The sequence below is a fragment of the Mus pahari genome, chromosome 20, assembly GCF_900095145.1.
Source record: "Mus pahari chromosome 20, PAHARI_EIJ_v1.1, whole genome shotgun sequence".
In the NCBI taxonomy this organism is placed as follows: domain Eukaryota; kingdom Metazoa; phylum Chordata; class Mammalia; order Rodentia; family Muridae; genus Mus; species Mus pahari.
In genome coordinates, this window is record NC_034609.1 from 634,226 (window position 1) to 655,548 (window position 21,323).

The window sequence follows — 21,323 nt, forward strand, 5'->3', positions numbered from 1 at the left end:
GGGTAGGGGAACAGAGGTGGGGGGAGGGGTATGGGAAACTTTCAGGATAGCATTTGAAATGTAAATAAAGAAAATAATAATAATAAAAAAAAAGAAAATCTACAACCAAAAAAAAAAAAAAAAACAGTTTGCTCAATAAATTTACAATCTAAAAATTTTAAAAAAAAAGTAAGAATGATCCTTTCAGCATTATTCCTTCTGAAACACCAGTGGGGCAAGGTAGATATTAATGTGTAGAGGGAAAGATGGCCCATTCTTATTCATAAAATATTTATTTGTAACAAAGTAGTAGAAAAGAGCTATGATGGTTAGCTTAGGGGAGTCTCAAAATTTCTCAAAGAATGGAAACTACCTATTCTATGTCATTTTTTAAAATTTCTATTTTAAATAAAAATAAATTAGTACTTTCATTTTAGTGAGTCAGTTCATTTGTTTGTTAACTCAAGAGGTTTATTAGGGGAGTGGAGAGAGTGAAAGGCTGACTTGGAGTAGGGACATGAGAGAGGGAGAGACAGGGAGAGGGAGAGACAGGGAGACGGGGGGAGGGCACAGAGAATGAGCATGACATAGAGAGATAGTCTGTTTGTGCCACTTTCAAACTGAAGGAAAATGGAATCTTAACTCTACATTCTGTGGATTGCTACCTTTCAAGTTAGTCACCATTAGCATTGTAGTTTGTAGAACTGAGGTGGGTGTGGTGTCCAAGGGAGGAGGGGTGACTACAGGGTTCCACTCTATCTGAGGACTTATTAAGTACTCTAGTTCAACCTCAAATTCATGGTGATCTTTTTGCCTCAGCCTTTCAGTGCTGGATTCCAGTTGTGAGCTACCTTGCCCAGCCTGGTTCTGACCTTTGAAATGTAGGCATAAAAAAGCAAATATTATCCTAGACAAAATAATATATATGACATTTTATGAATTGTTATTTTCCTTTAAATTGTAAGGGTACCTCCTTCCTAAGAATATGGCTGCTTAAATAAGACTTGACCAGTGACAATGTGAATAGACACATTAACTCAAGAGGGTAAAAGTTCATAGGGCCTCACCCTAGACAAAGAACTACAGGCAACACACTGCAGAGAGATTAAATAAGTCAAGAATGAGCTTCCTAATTGGTTATCAAATGCTAAGTAGTCAATTCTGTAGTTATGTACATACAAGTGGCATTAATCAGACTCAGTGAGCTGTGTTTACGTATTTATACATATACATATGTACAACAACAATAATCCTTAAAATGACCATGGATTTGAGGAATGAGAAGGGACACAGGAGAAGTCATGGGGAAGAAAGAAAAGCATCATTAAGCAATTTACTAAACCGTCAGTTCACTTTAAGGCATTGGTCCAAGGGACTAGTGTAATGAGACAATAGAGCGAATTACTGAAGACTCAAAGACACAAAGCAAACACAGCTAAAAGCAAAGAATGAGATGCAGTGTAGCTTCAGTATAACTGGTTTCCATGAATTACTGCCAAGCATCTGAAATCCACAAGTGACTAAAGCCTTGTCAGCAGCCCAGTGAAGCAAGTCACAGATGGGCCTGCATTTCCTGTGAGGACTACCACTAGTAGAAAGGAATGCCGAGGTAACTGAGGTCAGCACTCACCACCGTGCCTTCACAGAGTAAACCTTTTACATGGCAAGAATTATTCTCACTGTTGTTTTACTCTTATTCAAAAATTTATTTTTTGATTGACAAAATATACAAGTATCTCATGTGTTTATGAGTTCCTTATGTATTTTGTTTCTAACATCTCATTGTTAAAAACATCTAAACATGAAGAAAAATTAGAGGACTTTATAAGGAATCCATTTCTTTTATGATCTACTTATCAAGCCATATTTGATTGTTTGTTTATATCACAACTGCTACTCCCCTCTCAGTCCCTGCTCACAGAGTCCCTCTTCCAGGCTCCCTCCCCTCTCCTTTGAGAAGGTGAAACCCCCTCTAGGTATCTTCCAGACCCCGGCATGTCAAGTATTTAGAAGATTAGGTGCATCCTCTCCCACTGTGGCCAGTCAAGGCATCCTTGGTGACTGAGCTACACTGTCTGATACATACTGCAGGGGACCCATGTATGCTCTTTGGCTGGTGATTCCTGAAATGCTCCCAGTGGTTCAGATTAGTTGGCTCTTTTGGTCTTCCTGTGGAGTTTCTATCCCCTTTGGGGCCATCAATCCTTCCCCCAAGTTTTCTGTGAGAGTCCCTGACCTGTGTCCAATGTTTGGCTGAGAGTATCTGCTGCTGTTTCAGTCAGCTTCAAGTCATGCATGTTTTTAAATGTATCTTCAGACATCTCTTCGATTTCTTTGCTTTACTTCTTTTGACATTATGTATTTTTCATAAAATAGATTTTTCCATGCTGTTATAGGAGATAGTAAAAACTCTATGAGGTTGGAAAAAGAGACACAGGGACTATATATTAGAAACAATAGTTAAAGCGTTAGAAACGCCTATCAGTGTGACTTATGGATGATGTCATTGTTGTGGGTTGCTCAGCTGGCGAGGCACTTACCAGGCCTTACTCTTCTAAGGATGGGCCTGCTCTATCTGCAGTTAATGTTTTGGAATGGGCTTAGCTGCTAAAGGAACTTGTCACCCTAAGTTCAGCTCTTAGGACCTATATAGTAGACAGAGGGAAGTGACCTCTTGGGACCCACATGATCGACATAGGGAACTATTCTGCAAACTGTCCTCTGACCTTCACATGTGTGTCATGTTAGATGAACGTCACAGCAAATAAATATTTTTAAAAAAATATAAATAAACAACAAAACTCAGTTCATTCCAATTTGGGGAAGAGATGGGTTAGTAATAAAATTTTCCTTCCAGAGATGGACGACATTACACATTTTAAAGAAATGTTGTGCAATGGTCTCATTTTATCATTTTTTATTAATATCATTACACAGTATTTGTATTTACTTAGCTATTTTTTACAGCTATGCTCCTGTGTCTTCTTGACATGCTTTCCTTCTGGAATTTGACTGTTTCCTTATTGTCTGGCACTACCCCTATCTGCAGGCTCATTTGGTGTTAACCTTCCAATGGTCTATTTCTCCAAGGACCATTAGCTGTTTTATTGTAAATGATATTTAGAAGCTAAGATCTGGGCCAGTATCGGCTTTGCCAAAAAGGTCGGTTAGTAAATTCCTCCTTCCTTCTTTCTCCCCTCTTTCTCCCCTCTCTCCCCGTCTCTAAATGTACCTGCAATCTTATCTGTCCATGTTTTACCTCTGTCTCCAGTTTTCCTCCAAACTCCTCTGGAGTGTCTTCCTGTCCATATTCTTGGACTTGCTTTCACTCTGGAAGTAATTTTCATGTCTTAAGTATGAAATGGGAGTGAATATATAGCACATTTTCCTGTTGGTAATTGGTCTTCCTCTTCATCTCACTATTTTGTCAGCTTTTGTGCTTGTATATTGTTCCTGTTACTAACACATTATTCTGCCCTCTTTTTGACAGCCCTTCATAAGAGGCCTGCCCCCTCATTTCCTCTCATCTATTGAGTGGTTCATAGCTCTGGCATTCCTGGCGCTAACCTTCTCTATACTGTAGCCTATGTTGCTTGGACCATGCAGCCCTTCAGTGACATCATTGTGGTATCTGCCAAGATCACTGGAGTTGAGGGCTTGCACCTGTTTTCACTTCTCTTTTTTAATCTTGAGTCAGTTCTGGTCAGCTAGTCCTCTCAGAATGCGCAGGATCCCTCCTGAGATTTCATAGCCACATTCTATTTCCTTTTACCATGTGGAGATCAGTTTGTTTTGTAAGAATGCAGAAGCCTGGCTGGATATATTCCCTGGTCTGGCTTTTCTAAGAAGTCTATAACCAAACTTTCCTAGTCCTTCACCATCCTAGTAATAGGCACACACTTCATATCATTGTGGTCTTCCTTTTTTCTTTCCCCAGGCCAAGAAGCCAGGGGGAATGGAGCCTAGGCTACTCTCAAAGCCCAACATGGTTCTCTTTTGGTCTCCATTAGTCTGTTCTTCAGTTCTCATTTCCATTCATTTCGACAGAGTTCTCATGTCATCACAGAATCTTCTCACTGTATGGCCCATGTGCCAAGTCCTCCAGACTCTCACTTCCTAGATCCCTAAATGCCACACATGTGGCAGGAAGCTATACTCTTTCAAGTGGAAAGCTTATTTCATAAGTTTTTCTTTGTTTGTCTTTTATAACTTCCTTCTTGAAATCTACTTGTCTTTGTTCTTGGATTTTTCTACTTGAAGGAAGTGTGTGTATGGATTCACAGAATTATTAAGCCCTTCTCAAAGGATGAATTAAGGTTTATTAAGTGCCTATATGTTTTCCAGTTTTGCACATTTAAAAGCTCAAAATGAAATATTTATTAAATGCTACAGATTTGTCTTTGTTAAACTTGGCAAACATCAGAAATGAGGTGATTTCTATTGAGTCATCCTTAGGAAGCCACTGTCGTCTCCAGCAGAGGAGCTAGAGGCAATGATCCATGAGAGACAAAGTTTTAATATTTCACAATACCTCACATCCATGAGTGCACACATATCTGTAAGTCTATGAAGGAGTGAGTGTGTGGTCTATCGGAAGCCATTCCCATAACCTTGGTGATTGTTATGATTTCTCTCAGACACCTCAGTTCACACTTGCTCAGCAATGCATCACTCTAGACTACAACACAGAACTGCAAATTCTCGGTGCTCAGTACTTACTCACCCAACCCTTGTCTCGTGATGTCATGTTGAAGCTTAGGGAGCCTGGCGAAGTTTTGTTGGTGCCTCCATTGCCACCTTCACCCACTAAGGACATGTTCCAGTGAGTCACGTGGACTACAGCCAACCCAGTGAAGGAACAAATATCTTTCCTGCCTGTTTACCACTGTCACTTCACTTGGATCACTGATATGTTTGTCTCTTCTGCCATCATGTAGGAGAATGGTCTTTTGCCTCTTTTCATTTTCCCACTAAAGCCTTCCTCCCATAATGCAGTGTTCAAGATGTCCCTATACATGGGAAGAGAAGAAGATGAATATAGGAATAAACTATCCAAAATACAGAGAAACCATTCAGAGTGCATAAGGACCAACTACCAAGTGCCTTCATGTAGAACTAGAGATGGAGCACTCAGATCATTATTCTCTTATTGAGTGAATTTTTCTGCCCAAAGAGGTTTGTTTCCTGGTGTTTTCAGTTATAGCTCTTGACAATCTGCTCCATCACTGCTCAGAGTGCTGGTTTTTCTGAAATCCAATGATACATACAAGTTAAAATCTTAACATTTTCTACTTTTAAAAATCTAACATAATTATTTAAATACATCTTTTTGTCTTAGATATTGATTTTATTATGCACTGCCTCTGATTACCTTCTAATAGGACAGACCACATTGCTACATTAGGGACTATTTCATTTTTTAGCTAAGTCATATGAAATCATGTTTATAAATTTTTTACTTTCAGATTGTCTTTGTTCTAGGAAACAAACCAAGATCTACAATGACCCCAGAAAATATCTCTTACCATGAACTTTGAAAATTCAACCCAATAGATAGTACATAACCTATCTAAATCATATGTTTTAGAACACAAGCTGTTTTTTCTTCTTTCCAAGTCACTAGGTAAAGGTTTATAAAATTGTAAAATCAAATAGTCACTGCTGTAGAATAATATATATCCATGGAAAGGCCAGGGATTTTGCATGATGAAGATAGAATTGTTAATGTATAATTTGTAGGTAGTTAAAAAAAATAGAAGGCAGAGTAACTTTTAATTATTGAGAAAGAAAATAAAATATCATATTTCTAAGAATACAGCTTAAAATAATATACACTGTAATACTCTATTCCATTTAAGTATTTCAAAACTTGCAATCTTTTAATTTATTAAAGTATAAACAAAATATCTGATTTCTGATTATTTCTTAATTATTTGAAATGCTCATTGTATATATATACAAAGAAAAGTATAAAGCTCAATGCTTATCGTACAATTTATTTTGATGTTACCATTTCACACTTTGCTATGTGTATGACTTTTTAAACTGATGTTGTGTTGCAGAAACTGCCATATAACCTGTTTCTTCTTAGAAAACAATGATGCATCGGGGATTTCATGAATTATGCTCAATGACATAATATTTCAGTTATCTTGGTTGAAATTGCTTTCTTCACTTCTTCTTAGAACCAAGCAGATTTTAAATTTGAGGCATTTGAGGCCCACACAAGAGATATGGGCTAGAACATGCAGCCAGGTTTAGCTTTGGAGGTTGAGTCTGTCTGCCCATATAATAGGAAACAGGAGGCTTCCTGTATCTTCTGATTTTGAAGTTTTCATTTATCTTTCCTCGTTTTCCTCAGTCTCCTCTTCCCATCCTATCCTACCTCCTCACCTTTTTTTTTTTATGATATGATCTTCTGAGGTGTCACCTCTGGGGTGGTCTCACCTGTGCCCAACCTCCTTTCCATGTTCCCCTCATAGACCGTAATTCAGATACCTAGTGTTTCCCAGAAAACCCTGAGCTGAAATGCTGTCTTTACCCATCAATCACCTACTGATGCTACTGGTTTCACATTGGTGTTGGCTTCACTGTCTTCCTTATCTGCCAGCTTAGCAACAAAATTAAAATGCACTTAACATTTTATTTAGAATTTGACTTTTTTTATTTTTATTTATTTTAATTGAACTAATAAAATTTATTTTAAAATGCACATCTCAGTATTGACATTTTAAGTCATCAAAAATAATTTATAATAGTTAAATACTTCTTAAATATATACAATATCTTCTGAAGATAAAAGTAATATGAACTCAACCAGTTTTAAAAATCTATTTGGAACATTAAACATGATAGAAGTAGAAAAACAAATTTTATGAAGTCCTCTGTGAAAGGAAATAGTGACAGGTCCCTGACTAGACAGAAACCTTTCCATCTCCAAGGGAAAATATGCAGTATAACTGTGGCTTCATAGAATGAATTGGATAGTGATCCCTCTATTTCTATTTTGTGGAATAGTTTAAAGAGTATTGGTATTAGGTCTTCTTTGAAGATCAGATAGAATTCTGTATTTAACTCACCTGTTCCTGGGCTTTTTTATTTTATTTTATTTTTCTAATTAATTAATTAATTAATTTTGCTTGGGAGAATTTTAATGACTGCTTCTATTTTTTAGGGGTTATGGAACTGTTTAGATGGTTGCCTGATCCTGATTTAACAGGTACTTGCTATCTGTCTAGAAAATTTTCCATTTCATCCAGATTTTCCAGTTTGGTTGAATATAGGCTTTTGTAGTAGGATCTGATGATGTTTTGGATTTCCTCAGTTTCTGTTGTTATGTCTCCCTTTTCATTTCTGATTTTGTTAATTTGGATAGTATCTCTGGGCCCTCTGGTTAGTCTGGCTAAGGGTTCATCTATCTTGTTGATTTTCTCAAAGAACCAGCTCCTGATCTGCTTGATTCTTTGAGTAGTTCTTTTTGTTTCCACATGGTTGATTTCAGCCCTGAGTTTGATTATTTCCTGCTGTCTACTCCTCTCGGGTGTATTTGCTTCTTTTTGTTCTAGAGCTTTCAGGTGTGCTGTCAGACTGCTAGTGTATGCTCTCTCCAGTTTCTTTTTGGAGGAACTCAGGGCTATGCATTTTCCTTGCACTACTGCTTTCATTGTGTCCCATAAGTTTAGGTATGTTGTATATGCATTTTCGTTAAATTCTAAAAAGTCTTTAATTTCTTTATTTATTCCTTGACCAAGTTATCATTGAATAGAGTGTTCAGCTTCCATGTCTATGTGGGCTTTCTGTTGTTTTTGTTACTATTGTAGACCAGCCTTAGTCCATGGTGATCTAATAGGATGCATGGGATTATTTCGATCTTTTTGTATCTGTTGAGGCCTGGTTTGTGACTGCTTATATGATCAGTTTTGGAGTAGATACCATGAGGTGCTGAGAAGAAGGTATATTCTTTTGTTTTAGGATGAAATGGTCTATAGATATCTGTTAAATCCATTTGGTCCATAGCTTCTGTTAGTTTCAAATGTGTCTTTGTTTAGTTTGTGATTCCATAATCTGTCCATTCATGAGAGTGGTTTGGGGAATTCTCCCACTATTATTGTGTGGGGTGTGATGTGTGCTTTGAGCTTTAGTAAATTTCTTTTATGAATGTGGGTGCCTTTGCATTTGGAGCATAGATGTTCAGAATTGAACAGCTTCCTGTTATTTTTTATGTTCTTTTTATATTTGTGAGGCTATCTTCTTTTGGGTTTGTTGATAGATTACTTTCTTGCTTTCTCTATGGTATAGTTTCCTTCCTTGGGTTTGCATTTTCCATCTATTATCCTTTGTAGGGCTGACTTTGTGGAAAGATATTGTGTACATTTGTTTTCTCATGGAATACCTTGATTTCTCCATCTGTGGTAATTGAGAGTTTTGCTGGGTATAGTAGCCTTGGCTGGCATTTGTGTTCTCTTATGGTCTGTACAACATCTGCCCAGAATCTTCTAGCTTTCATGGTCTCTAGTGAGAAGTCTGGTGTAATTCTGATAGGTCTCCCTTTATATGTTACTTGACTTTTTTTCCTTACTGCTTTTAATATTCTTTATTTGTTTTGTGCATTTGGTCTCTTATATGTTTATGGGTATCTCTTTCTTTAGGTTAGGGAAGTTTTCTTCTATAATTTTGTTGAAGATATTTACTGTCCCTTTAAGTTGGGAATTTTCACTCTCTTCTACACCTATTATCCTTGGGTTTGGTTTTATCATTGTGTTCTGGTGGATGTTTTAGGTTAGGAGCTTTTTGCATTTTGCATTTATTTGACTCTCAATTTCAATGTTTTTTATGTTATCTTCTGCACCTGAGATTCTCTCTTCTGTCTCTTGTATTCTGTTAGTGATGCATGCATCTTTGACTCCTGATCTTTTTGCTAGGTTTTCTATCTCCAGTGGTATCTCCCTTTGTGATTTCTTTATTGTTTCTATATCCATTTTTAGATCCTGAAAGGTTTTGTTCAATTCTTTCACCTGTTTGATTATGTTTTCCTATAATTCTTTAAGGGATTTTATGTTTCCTTTTTAGGGCTTCTAGCTGTTTACCAGTGTTCTTCTGTATTTCTTTAAGGGAGTTATTAATGTCCTTCTTAAAGTCCCCTATCATCATCATGAGATGAGACTTTAAATCAGAGTCTTGCTTTTCTAGTGTGTTGGGATATCCAGGGCTTGCTGTGGTGGGAGAACTGTTTTTTGATGAGGTCAAGTAGCCTCGGGTTCTGTTGCTTATGTTCTTGCCCTTGTCTCTTGCCATCTGGTTATCTCTGGTGTTAGTTGGTCTTGCTGTCTCTGACTGTGGCTTGTTTCTCCTGCAAGCCTGTGTGTCAGCACTCCTGGGTGACCAGTTCTCTCCAGGAGGCATTTGGCTATGGAGAGCTGTGGCATAGGGTCAGCTCTGGGGTGCAGATGGAAATCAGAAGGATCCTGTTCTCTGCTGTTCCTTGGTTCCTGTGTCCTGATGGTACTGGTGGGTCCTTCTTGGGCCAGGAATTTGAGCAGAAGTGGTGGTCTTACCTGTGTTCACAGGCGTGTTGGCACTCCTGTGAGACCAGCTTTCTTCTGAAGGTATATGGGTATGGAGCGCTGTGGCACAGGATCAGCTCTGGGTATAGACAGAAACCTAGAATTTAACTGTTTTTAATCAAAAAGATTATTTTGTGACTCTTTCAGCCATATGACATAGATGAAGGTTAAGAATTATTAATTTGAAAGATTAAAGCTATGTCTTATGTATTTATGTTTGTATGTTTACTACAGGGAAATGGTGATTTAATTTAAATATTTATGAACAGCCTATTAACCAACTGTCAGTGAAATTTCTTATAAAGATCTATATTATAATATCATAGTACTCAAAAAATAATGCTCAAACTTTATTTTGAATACTTGCTAAATGTGAGTCATATTTTCTTTTTAATTAATAGATTTTATAGATTGGTTTAATTTATAGAAATATCAAGTGGGAAACGCAATGTCCCTTGTTCACGTGATGAGATGCATATTTGACATTGCATATTGTTAAAAGTTTACAGTAAGAAATATTTTATAATTAAAATTACATGTATAATGCATGGCCCTCTCAGGTAAGTGCATCAATTAGGACCCTAATGGGTATAGTTTTCATACAAGCACAGGGGGAGTAATCACTAAGCCTTATTATTTTATAAACTATCCTAATGTATTCTAACTTGTATATTTGTAGAATAGATTTTATTATGCATGTTTAAGGTACACAACATAATTTTGTGGGGTATATGTGGACAGCAAAATGGTAACTCTGGCCAAGCAAATTAAAATGCCCATCATCTCATAGACCTATCCATTTTTCACTTGCTTTTTGTTTTTGACAAAAGCAGCTAAAATCTATTCATTTGGCAGGAATCCAATGTGTGGTGCAATTTTATTAATTACTACTCTCATGCTGTACATTATCTTCTCACATGCCTTTATCCTTCAACTCTGCTGTTCTTAACCAGTGAGCTGTACCCTCCTATTCCCTATGTTCACACTCCTTGGGTCCAGAATTACTTTCTATCTTTCTATATTTGAAGTTTAAAAGAATCTACACATAAGTAAAATTATTTTATGTAATACAATGTCCTCCAACTTCTGGTTTATTTGTTATAGCATTTTGTGACAAATATCAGGGTCTCCTTGTCAAAGATTTAACATTTCAACATATTGACTTTGCACTGTGTGCTGGTTAGACACTTGTGCTTTTATTTTACCATTATTAATAGTACTGAATAGTGCTGCAGTGAGTGAATATGAAGCTGCAGATATTCTTCTAGTAATGTGGTAATTTCCACTCACTGGTTATGTACACATCATTGATTGTGTGCATAGAAGAGCGATTGCTGCATCCTAAGGTAGATAGTTTTGGTTTTAATATCTTTAAGAACCATGGTTCTGTTTTGCACAGTGAGTTTAAACTTTTCCTTATCCACACCTTCACCAACATTTACCTCTTTTAGCCTTTTTAGCCTTTTTGGTACTAACTATTTCTACATAAATGAGGATGATATCTTTCCACATACCTGTGGTCTACTTGTCTATTTTTATAGCTATTCCTGATCAGATACTTCGCTGTCACTGTTTGGTTTTGCTTATATAAGGCTTGGCCTTTGGCTAATGTCAGTGTAAGTCTACATGAACACAACAATAGGGCAAGTTGTTCATAGTCTGTATGCAACATAAAATAACCTCAAAACTAATAGTTTCCTGGCAGTTTATGTTTTTGTTTAACAATAATTATAGTACCTGAGTTATTAGGCTACATATGCCTATTTGTGAATTGTTGCTATGTATAATGGTGGCTTTGGTAAATATATGACCCGTAACTTTCAGAACAACTATACAGATAAACATGAGCCAAATACAGGCACACTAATAGTAGTGACTTATATTAAGTATCTGCATTAATATTATACTATCAGTTTTAATATATTTGTTCTTTTGATTGAATAAACTATATCTCATTTATTTCAAGTATTCAATATGTCAATGAAATTTATTTCCAGATATGATTTCTCTCAACTCTTATTAAAAGATTTAATTTTATTTATATTTATGTCTATATGTGTGAGTATATCTTGTGTGACCTCTAGAGAGGCCCTACAGAGGCCCTAGAGAGGCCATAGGACAGTAGTGGTTTCCTGGGAGCTGAAGTTACCACCCATGGGGAGTCACCTGACTTTGGTGCTGGGAAATGAATAGAGATCCTCTGGAAGAGCAGCAATGCTCTTCACAATTGACTCCTCTCTCCAGCACCTTCTCTCAACTCTTCAGGCCAACAATGACTTTGGAAAGTCAATTGACAAGATCTAAAAAGTGATACAATAGAAATGAGAAAAAAATGTGCCCATTTTTTTTGGCATGCTGTAGCACAACCAAAATTAACTTCATATAATATATTAGGATTTTTAAAAGCCATATTGTATTTCCATTGTATGAATTGAGTTGATATTATTAATGTAATCCTATATCTTTTATTGTAGTGAATGGACATCCAATACTCAAGAGAGCTAACATCCGGACTGTTGGCAAGTTGGTGGCTAGATCCATAAGAGAAAGGAAAATGAGACAATTTTATAAAACATGAGAACTGGAATAAATTTTTCAACACAGTGCTCCATTAAATAGTTGAACTTATCTCCTCAGAATTGCTTATTAGTAATGAACACAGAATAATTTGCTGTCGACAGGATAAAGGGTGAAATCTTTGTATAAGCAAAAGGGGATGTTGACAAGTTAGTTCATCATTTGTAAGTAAGATGGGATGAGTGGTCTTTATCTTCTTCATTAAACACGTGCTAATCATGACAGAAAGCTGTGCAGTGTCACTTCTTATCGGACTGAAGTCTATTGTGCGCAACTGCTAATAAAGGTTACAAGCTTTAAAATTCTTAGTTTCAAAATTCTCTGTTCTGATATCTTAAAATTTTAGTTCATTTTTATTCTTTAAAAATTCTATCAGCGTGTGATATTTCGCTGAAACAAGATATTTCACAAGTTTGTCAGCATGTATTTTATCACTTAAGTCTCTGAATTGTTCCTGAAAATGTGTCTAGATCATGGATCATTTTTCTTTATTTGGTATTCTTTCCTTGCATGCATTGCTCATTTTAAAGGAAAGAGTGGACCTCCAACATGCTCTATACATGAGTTTACTTGGTCTTTGTGCTTCAAGAATTGAAATGCGTGTCTACACCATCAGTTCCTTAAGAATCTGAGTTTAGTTTTATCCATCTATCTATTCTTAGAGTCATACTCTATTTCACTGATGGGATTAGAGAATGAGGGTGGATGCAGGTGTGGACAAGCAGAGTCTGTGTGACACACAGACACAATCTGAGTGATAACCCATGTCAAGCATTCTGCATTCTCAACATGCTTAACATTGATCTATTGCTTCTCTAACCCCCTTGCTCTCTCAGGCCACTTTCATTAGGTAGTTTACTGTGAAAATACACATGGAAGTGTTTGTTATGGTGACAAACTGTGCAAGTCTATGCCTCACTAAAACTAGAGCCAAGGTGACCTAGAAGCCACAAGACAGTCTAACTAGAAAAGTTTAGCTCTTCCATTCAACAGGGAAGAAAACACTGATGACTGACTAATATATAAACATAATTATGTATGGAATGAAATTAAACATAGTCTCCTTACTAATGGTTGCAATAAAATTTGCTTTAATGAGAATTTTTTTGTTATCCATGTACTAAAAACAGAAATCAAACATAAAAGAAAATGTAAACATGACTTAGGTCTCAGTATGGCAGGAAACCTTGATTCTGGTTACTGGCTTAATAGATAACAAATTGGTTGTGTTTGCACCACTGCTACAGCTAAATATTTGGAGAAAGACAATATGTAATTATGATCAAAGTCTCTTATGGACCTGAAAAATAAGATCTCCCAATAAGTGTTATATAATCATTTTAGTAACTGAATGGCAATCCTATCCATAGGAATTAATTAATATAAAATCACATCAAAGGTGCTTTATAAAAATAAAATGAAATTTAGTTATGAATATAACATTGGGGAAAGAATATAAACGTACTTTAAAAAGTGATCACTATTATCTCTGTCTCCTACTTTAGACTATCATTGGTTTTCAAAAAACTACAGTAGGGCTACTGAATGTCTTTCAGAAGTGTGGGCCTACATTAAGTCCACTGGCAATATGTCACTTCAAACTGTGGAAGACAGTGTAAGGTCGGGGAGAGAAGACTTCACTTTTCAATCGTCAGATTGTGTAGAAAAATTGGCACTTGGTGCTCATCAAAGAAGAAGAAATATTGGATGTGCTCTAAATGTCCATTGTGTTTTGGAGCCAACTACCTGATGGAAGTCATCAGTTATATGCAAATGAACTGTCAATGGCTTGCCAGAATTGGCAATCACTGGACTGTGAAGGGTATGTCTTAATAAGAACTGAAGCTCTTCACATACTTTGATTTACTGGAAATAAAATGGAAAAGTCCTTTGAGACTACAAAGGACACTTGTTTCAGATAAAATGTCTAGACAGTAGCAATATATTTATGGCTTTTATTATAGCAGAACTGCAAATTAGAACGGAGTGCTGAGAAAGTCCCTGTGACCCAGCTAAATTCTAAAGCACTGCTGTGGCTGGAGCAGTATAATCTTTAAAATAGCTAAGCCAACTAAACAGGAACCCATAAGGACAGGCCGATATGTGCAAGGTCAAGATTTTGTTTCTTACATCTTTTAAAAATTGTTTGCATTTTATTTTATATATTGTTCATAATTTTTATTTTTATATTTTCTGAAAAAAATCACTCTATATTAATTAATGTAAATATTATAACAGTTGAAAGTTAAGTTTCTGTGAACCTGAAACAGAGATCACAACTCACAAAATTCCAGTGTAAAAGAATGATTACTTTGCTTTCCAACTTCATTTCCAAAGCACAGAGACAATCAAAACTCCTAATTCTCTGTAACTGTTTACTTATAGCTGTAGGTAGTGCTATCGTATTTATAGTGTTTCAACTGTAGTTCGACACCATTATAGAACATAGATCAATAGACCAACCTTTTCTGTTCATACATAGTTCCAGGTATGCTAAAGTTTTTCCTTTAATTCTAAGCATCCTGCTTTTTTAGGAAAAAACACTCATACACAGTGTGAGTTAGTAGAAGGTCTGAGCCAAGCACTCTCCCAGGATTCAGGCCAGTCTGTCCTAAGGAGATCCTTTAAAGCTATGACTGTTTTCTGTGCATCTAGGCTTAAAACATGGTGAGCATGTGGGGAAAGCATTCACATTTCTTAGTCACTCCAAGTAGAACTCAGACTATACCACACCTGTTAATACTAACTGGGGAGAACTAACTAGTAATCTGGTTCTACCTATATTTGAGGGCAGGGCAGGAGATCGTCTAGCTTTGCTTCCAGGAGAAGATTGTGCACATTTTTGTCAGATGATGCAGACAATCTGCGTTCTCCATTATTTTCAGAAACAAGAGACCACAACTCACAAAACTCCAGAATTATTACTTATTAAGTGTAAAAGAATTATTACTAATTATTACTAGTTATTTCTAATAGTTTCACTTGAGTTTGTTGTTATTATTATTAATGATTATTGTTATAATATCATAAAATTATCCAAAGAATGCAGTCATTTCTACATTTCTACATTCTTCATTTTTTTTGTTATTTTCTTATACAGATCACCAAAACCCTCAAAGCATCAAGCATTGATTTAAAGGAACTCACTCTTCTTTCTATTGCTTAGGTAGCTACTTATAGATATTGAAGACATTTTGGTTTTATTTTATGTCATACATTTTTATTACTCAATAAATCATCACAAACAAACAATTTCAGCTATATTTTGGTAATGTTTCTTCTTAGAACACTACCCAGTTACATTTTAGAAAGTAACCTTATAAACTGATGTTGCCAGGGCAATGGAAAAGATCATGGAATTGCATCATCTCCAAACTTTTCTGTATAAATAATCAAAACATATTGATTGAAGAGTCTTCTACTGGAGAGATCACAAAGAAAGCCAAACAGAGAGAGAGAGAGAGAGAGAGAGAGAGAGAGAGAGAGAGAGAGAGAGAGAGAGAGAGAGAGAGAGAGATATTAATTTTAAACCATAAAAATTCAAATAGATTTGTTAAAACTTTCAACAACTGTTCTGGCTTCAGCATGATTCTTTCAAGCCTGCGGGCTTTTTCTGAAATAATTTCTTAAACTTCAATTTAAATACATACAATTTTGGAATTGGAAAAATAACAAAAGAATTGTTCCTAATTGTTCCTAATGTTTTCTGTTTTCTTTTTTTTTCTCTTCCCTGAATTTTTTTTTTCTTTCCACAGTGTTAAACATGTATTTTCACAACAATGAAATACTATCAACAAACCACAAACTGTTGAGACTGTTATAACCACACCACATACATTGTAGATATTAGCTATGTGGGTCAGAGAGTAAGTGTAGACCTTTGAACTCCTGGGATTCCTCACATAAACATCGCACCCGAGTGATTTTGAGGTAGATGACTATGCTTTGAATTTTGACTGAGATTCTTAATATTGGTGAGGCAATTCTGGAGTGATATTCTGGTGATCTAATTATTTTTTAATCTTAATATTTTTTTTGCCTGATATATGTCTTCAAATATGCACCTTGTATCAGTATACGTAGTGTGTTAGGGTTGGTTTCTATTGCTGTGAAGAGACACCATGACCATGGCAACTCTTATTTTTATTGATTATTTTATTTATTTACATTTCAAATGGTATCCCCCTCCCCAGTTTCCACTCCCCAAGTGCTCCTTCCCTTCCTACTTCCCCCTGCTTCTTTGGGGTTGCTCTCCCACCCACCCACCCACTCCCGCCTCACTACCTTAGCATTCCTCTGCACTGGGACATCAGGCTCCACAGGTCCAAGGGCCTCTCCTCCCATTGATGTCAGATAAAGCAATTCTCTGTTACATATGCAGCTGGAGCCGTGGGTCCCTTCATGTGTACTCTTTGGTGGTGGTTTAGTTGCTGGGAGCTCTTAGGGGTTGTGGTGTAGTGGTCTGGTTGCTTGATTTTATTGTTCTTCCTATGGGGTTGCAAACCTCTTCATCTCCTTCAGTCCTTACCCTAACTGATTATTGGGGTCTCTGTGCTCAGTCAGATGGTTGGCTGCTAGTGTCCTCATGTATTGATAATATTCTGGCCAGAGCCTCTCGGAGGACAACTATACAAGCTCCTGTCAGCAAGCACTTCTTGGCATCACCAGTAACTCCTGGGTTTGGTCTCTGCAGATGGGATGAATCAGTCTCTGGATGGCCTTTCCTTCAGTCTCTGCTCCATTCTTTGTCCCTGCATTTCCTTTAGACAGGAGAAATTCTAGGTTAATATTTTTGAGATGTGTGGCTGGCCCGGTATCTCAACAGGAGGCCATGCCTAATCATTGGATATGGTCTCTAAAGATTCTATCTCACCTTTTTTGGGAATTTCAGTTAATATCATCCCCGCTGGGTCCTGAGAACCTCTTGCTTCCCTGGCATCTGGGACTATTTAGTGGCTATGCCCCGTTCCCTATCACCCACTGTTATACACCTTCATTCAATGTCCCAACCCTCTGAACTTCTCCCCCATCTCTTCCCACACCTGACCCTGGCTCCCTTTCCCCCCCTCTCCTCTCTTCCTCCCAGATCTTCTCTTTCCTCTAGCTCCTGTGATTATTTTGTTCCCCATTCTAAGTAAGACTGAAACATACACATTTTGGTCTTCCTACTTCTTGAACTTCATATGGTCTGTAAGTTGTAATCGTGGGCATTTCAAGCATTTTGCCTAAGATCTAATCATCATTGAGTACATACCATTTATGTTCTTTTCTGACTGGGTTACCTTACTCAGGATGATATTTTCAACTTCCATCCATTTGCCTGCGAATTTCATAAAGTCATTGTTTTTAATAGCTGAGTAGTACTCCATTGTGTAAATGTACCACATTTTCTGTATCCATTCCTCTGTTGAGGAACATCTGGGCTCTTTCCAGTTTCTGGCTATTATAAATAAGGCTGCTATGAACATAGTGGAGCATGAGTCCTTGTTATATATTGTTGTATCTTTTAGGTATATGCCCAGGAGTGGTTTAGCTGGGTCCTCAGGTAAAACTATTTCCAATTTTCTGAGGAGCTGCCAGACTGATTTCCAGAGTGGTTGTACCAGCTTGCAATCCCACCAGCAGTGGAGGAGTGTTCCTGTTTCTCCACATCCTCACTACTAGCTTCTGTTATCTGAGTTTTTGATCTTAGCCATTCTGACTGGCCTGAGGTGGAACCTTAGGGTTGTTTTGATTTGCATTTCTCTGATGACTAAGGATGTTGGATGTTGACCATTTCCTTAGATGTTTCACTGCCATTTGCGATTCCTCACTTGAGAATTCTTTGTTTAGCTCTGTACCCCATTTTAAAAGTAGGGTTATTTGGTTCTCTGGATAGCCCTCCCTATTGGATACAGGGTTGGTAAAGATCTTTTTCCCATTCTGTAGGTTGCTGTTTTGTCTCACAGAAACTTTTCAGTTTTATGAGATCCTATTTGTCTATAGCTCATCTTAGAGCTTAAGCCGTTGTATTCTTTTCAGAAAAATGTCCCCTGTATCAATGTGTTCAAAGCTCTTTCCCACTTTATCTTCTATTAGATTCAGTGTATCTACTTTTGATGTTCTAGATTTACTTGGACTTGAGCTTTGTACAACGAGATAAGAATGGGTCAATTTGCATTCTTCCACATGCTGACTGCCACTCAAACAAGTACCATTTGTTGAATATGCTGTCTTTTTTTCTACTGGATGGTTTGGCTTGTCAAAGATCAGGTGACCATAGGTGTGTGGGTTTAATTTAGGGTCTTCAATTATATTCCATAGATCTACCTGTCTGTCTCTGTACCAATACCATGTGGTTTTTTTGTTTTGTTTTGTTTTGTTTTTTTGTTTTGTTTTGTTTTGTTTTGTTTTGTTTTGTTATTTGATCACTATTGCTATGTAGTATAGTTTGATGTCAGCAATTGAGATTCCCTAGGAGGTTTTTTGTTATTCCAGATGAATTTGAGAATTTCTCTTTCTATCTCTGTGAAGAATTGAGTTGGAATTTTGATAGGGACTGCATTGAATCTGTAGATTGCTTTTGGTAAGGTGGGCATTTTTACTATGTTAGTCCTGCCTATCCACAAGCATAGATGATCTTTCCATCTTCTGAGGTCTTCTTCAATTTTTTTTCTTCAGGGACTTGAAATTCTTATCATATAGAACTTTCACTTGTTTAGTTAGAGTCACACCAAGATATTTTATATTATTTGTGGCTATTGTGAAGGGTGTCATTTCCCTAATTTCTTTCTCAGTTGATTTATCATTTAAGTAGAGGAAGGCTAGTGATTTGAGTTAATTTTATATCCAGCTACTCTGCTGAAGTTATTAGCTGTAGAAGTTCTCTGGTGAAATTTTTGTAAGTATACTATCATATCATTCACAAATAGTGATATTTTGACTTCTTCCTTTCCAATTTGTATCCATTTCTGTTGTCTAATTGCTCTGGATAGACCTTTGAGTACTATATTAAATAGATAGGGAGTGAGTAAGGCAGCTTTGTCTAGTCCCTGATTTTAGTGTGATTGCTTCATGTTTCGCTCCATTTAGTTTGATGTTGGCTTATGGTTTTCTGCATATTACTTTTATTAAGTTTAGGTATAGGCCTTGAATTCCTGTTCTTACAAGACTTTTAACAAGAATGGGTGTTGTGTTTTGTCAAATGCTTTTTCAGCATCTAATGAGATAATTGTTGTTTTTTTTTTCCTTTTGAGTTTGTTTATATAGTGGATTACACTGATGGATTTCTGTTTATTGAACCATTCTTGCATCTCTGACATGAAGCCTACTTGATCATGGTGAATGATCATTTTGAGGTGTTCTTGGATTAGGTTTAATTGAGTTTTTCTTTTTTTGCATCAATATTCATAACAGAAATTGTTTTGAAGTTCTCTTTCTTTGTTGGGTCTTTGTGTGGTTTAAGTATCAGTGTAACTGTGGCTTCATAGAAAGAATTGGATAGTGTTCCTTCTGTTTATATTTTGTGGAATAGTTTGAAAGTATTGGTATTTGGTCTTCTTTGAAGGTATGATAGGATTCTGTACTAAACCCATCTGGTCCTGGGCTTATTTTGGTTAATTGACTTTTAATGACTGCTTCTATTTCTTTAGGGATTTGGGGATGGTTTACATCATTTACCTGACCCTGATTTAACTTTGGTACCTGGTATCTGTCTAGACAATCATCTGATTCATTTAGTTTTCCCAGTTTTGTTGAGCATAGGCTTTTGTCATAAGATCTGATGATGTTTTGAATTTCTTCAGTTTCTGTTGTTATTTTTCCCTTTTCATTACTGATTTTGCTAATTTAGATACTGTCTCTGAGGCCTCTGGCTAATCTGGCTAAGGTTTTATCTATCTTGTTGATTTTCTCAAAGCACCAGCTCCTGGTATTGTTGATTCTTTGTATATTTTTTTTCCCTACTTGGTTGATTTCAGCCCTGAATTGGATTATTTCCTGCTTTCTCCTCCTCTTCCATGTATTTGATAAAGGAAAACATTTAATTGGTCCTGACTTTTCATTTACAGTTTGAGTTCATAATTGTCATGGTGGGAAGTATTATAACATCTAGGCAGACCTGGTGCTGGAGAGGTATTGAGAGTTCAATATCCAGATTGGCAGGTTGCAAGAAATGAGAAAATAAAGAGATGGTCTTGAGCATTTGAAACCCCAAAGGCCAGCCACAGTGATACACTTGCTCCAATGAGGACACACATACTCCAAATAGGCCAAACCTCCTGATAGTGTCATGTGTAATGAGCATATGGAGGACATTTTCATTCAAATCACCACAGGGAGCATTACATCTTCTTCAACTGGAAATCCTGGTCAAAGGATCTTCTTCTTTCCTTTTTCTTTAATTCCGTCCCCCCCCCCATTGCTTTTTCATGTTTTCTGAATAATTCTAGATAATGTAGGCTGTACTTATTTTTTGTTTGTTTTTGTTTGTTTGTTTATTATGATTTTATATATTTACATTTCAAATGCTACCCCGAAAGTTCCCTATACCCCCCGCCCCTGCTCCCCTACCCACCCACTCCCACTACTTGGCCCTGGCCTTCCCCTGTGCTGGGTCATATAAAGTTTACTAGACCAAGGGGCCTCTCTTCCTAATGATGGCCAATTAGGCCATCTTCTGCTACTTATACAGCTAGAGACTCGAGCACAGAGCAGTACTGGTTAGTTCATATTGTTACTTATTAATACAGAAGGATATTTAAAAGTCAAGCTACATCTTTTCAAACTGAATGCTCTTGATATATACTGTAGATATGTATGTAAGCTGTCAAATGTACTGGCATATCATACTGTCTATAGTCCCATTTATACGTTTTTCTTGCATGTACATTGTAGTTTTGTCTTATTTAAGAGCTTGTTTGATGCCCTAAGTATTAGTCCTATAAATCTCTGCAGAGGTCAAGGTGACTGTATCAGAGAAGTAACTATTGTATAGTTGGTTGATAAGAATTTTGAAACTCTGAGAACTTGACAGTTGTTCATAATCCACAAAAACAAAAGAGTTTTTATTAATTTATTTAATATATTTTTCTTTATTTACATTTCAAGATGGCCGATTAGTCCATCTTCTGCTACATATGCAGCTAGAGACACAAGCTCAGGAGGTACTGGTTAGTTCATATTGTTGTTCCACCTACAGAGTTGCATCCCCCTTCAGCTCCTTGG

At 36.6% G+C, this 21,323-nt stretch overlaps 1 protein-coding gene across 1 annotated transcript in view; it reads left to right on the forward strand.

Annotated features, from left to right (window-relative positions):
* Nucleotides 1-12,120, forward strand: part of Iqcm (IQ motif containing M) — a 352,279-nt gene extending 340,159 nt beyond the window's left edge. Inside the window, exon 12 of the mRNA XM_021220812.1 lies at nucleotides 12,017-12,120. Coding sequence (XP_021076471.1) covers nucleotides 12,017-12,120 — 104 coding nt within the window. The remainder of the gene's footprint in view (nucleotides 1-12,016) is intronic.
* Nucleotides 12,121-21,323: the final 9,203 nt, after the last annotated feature.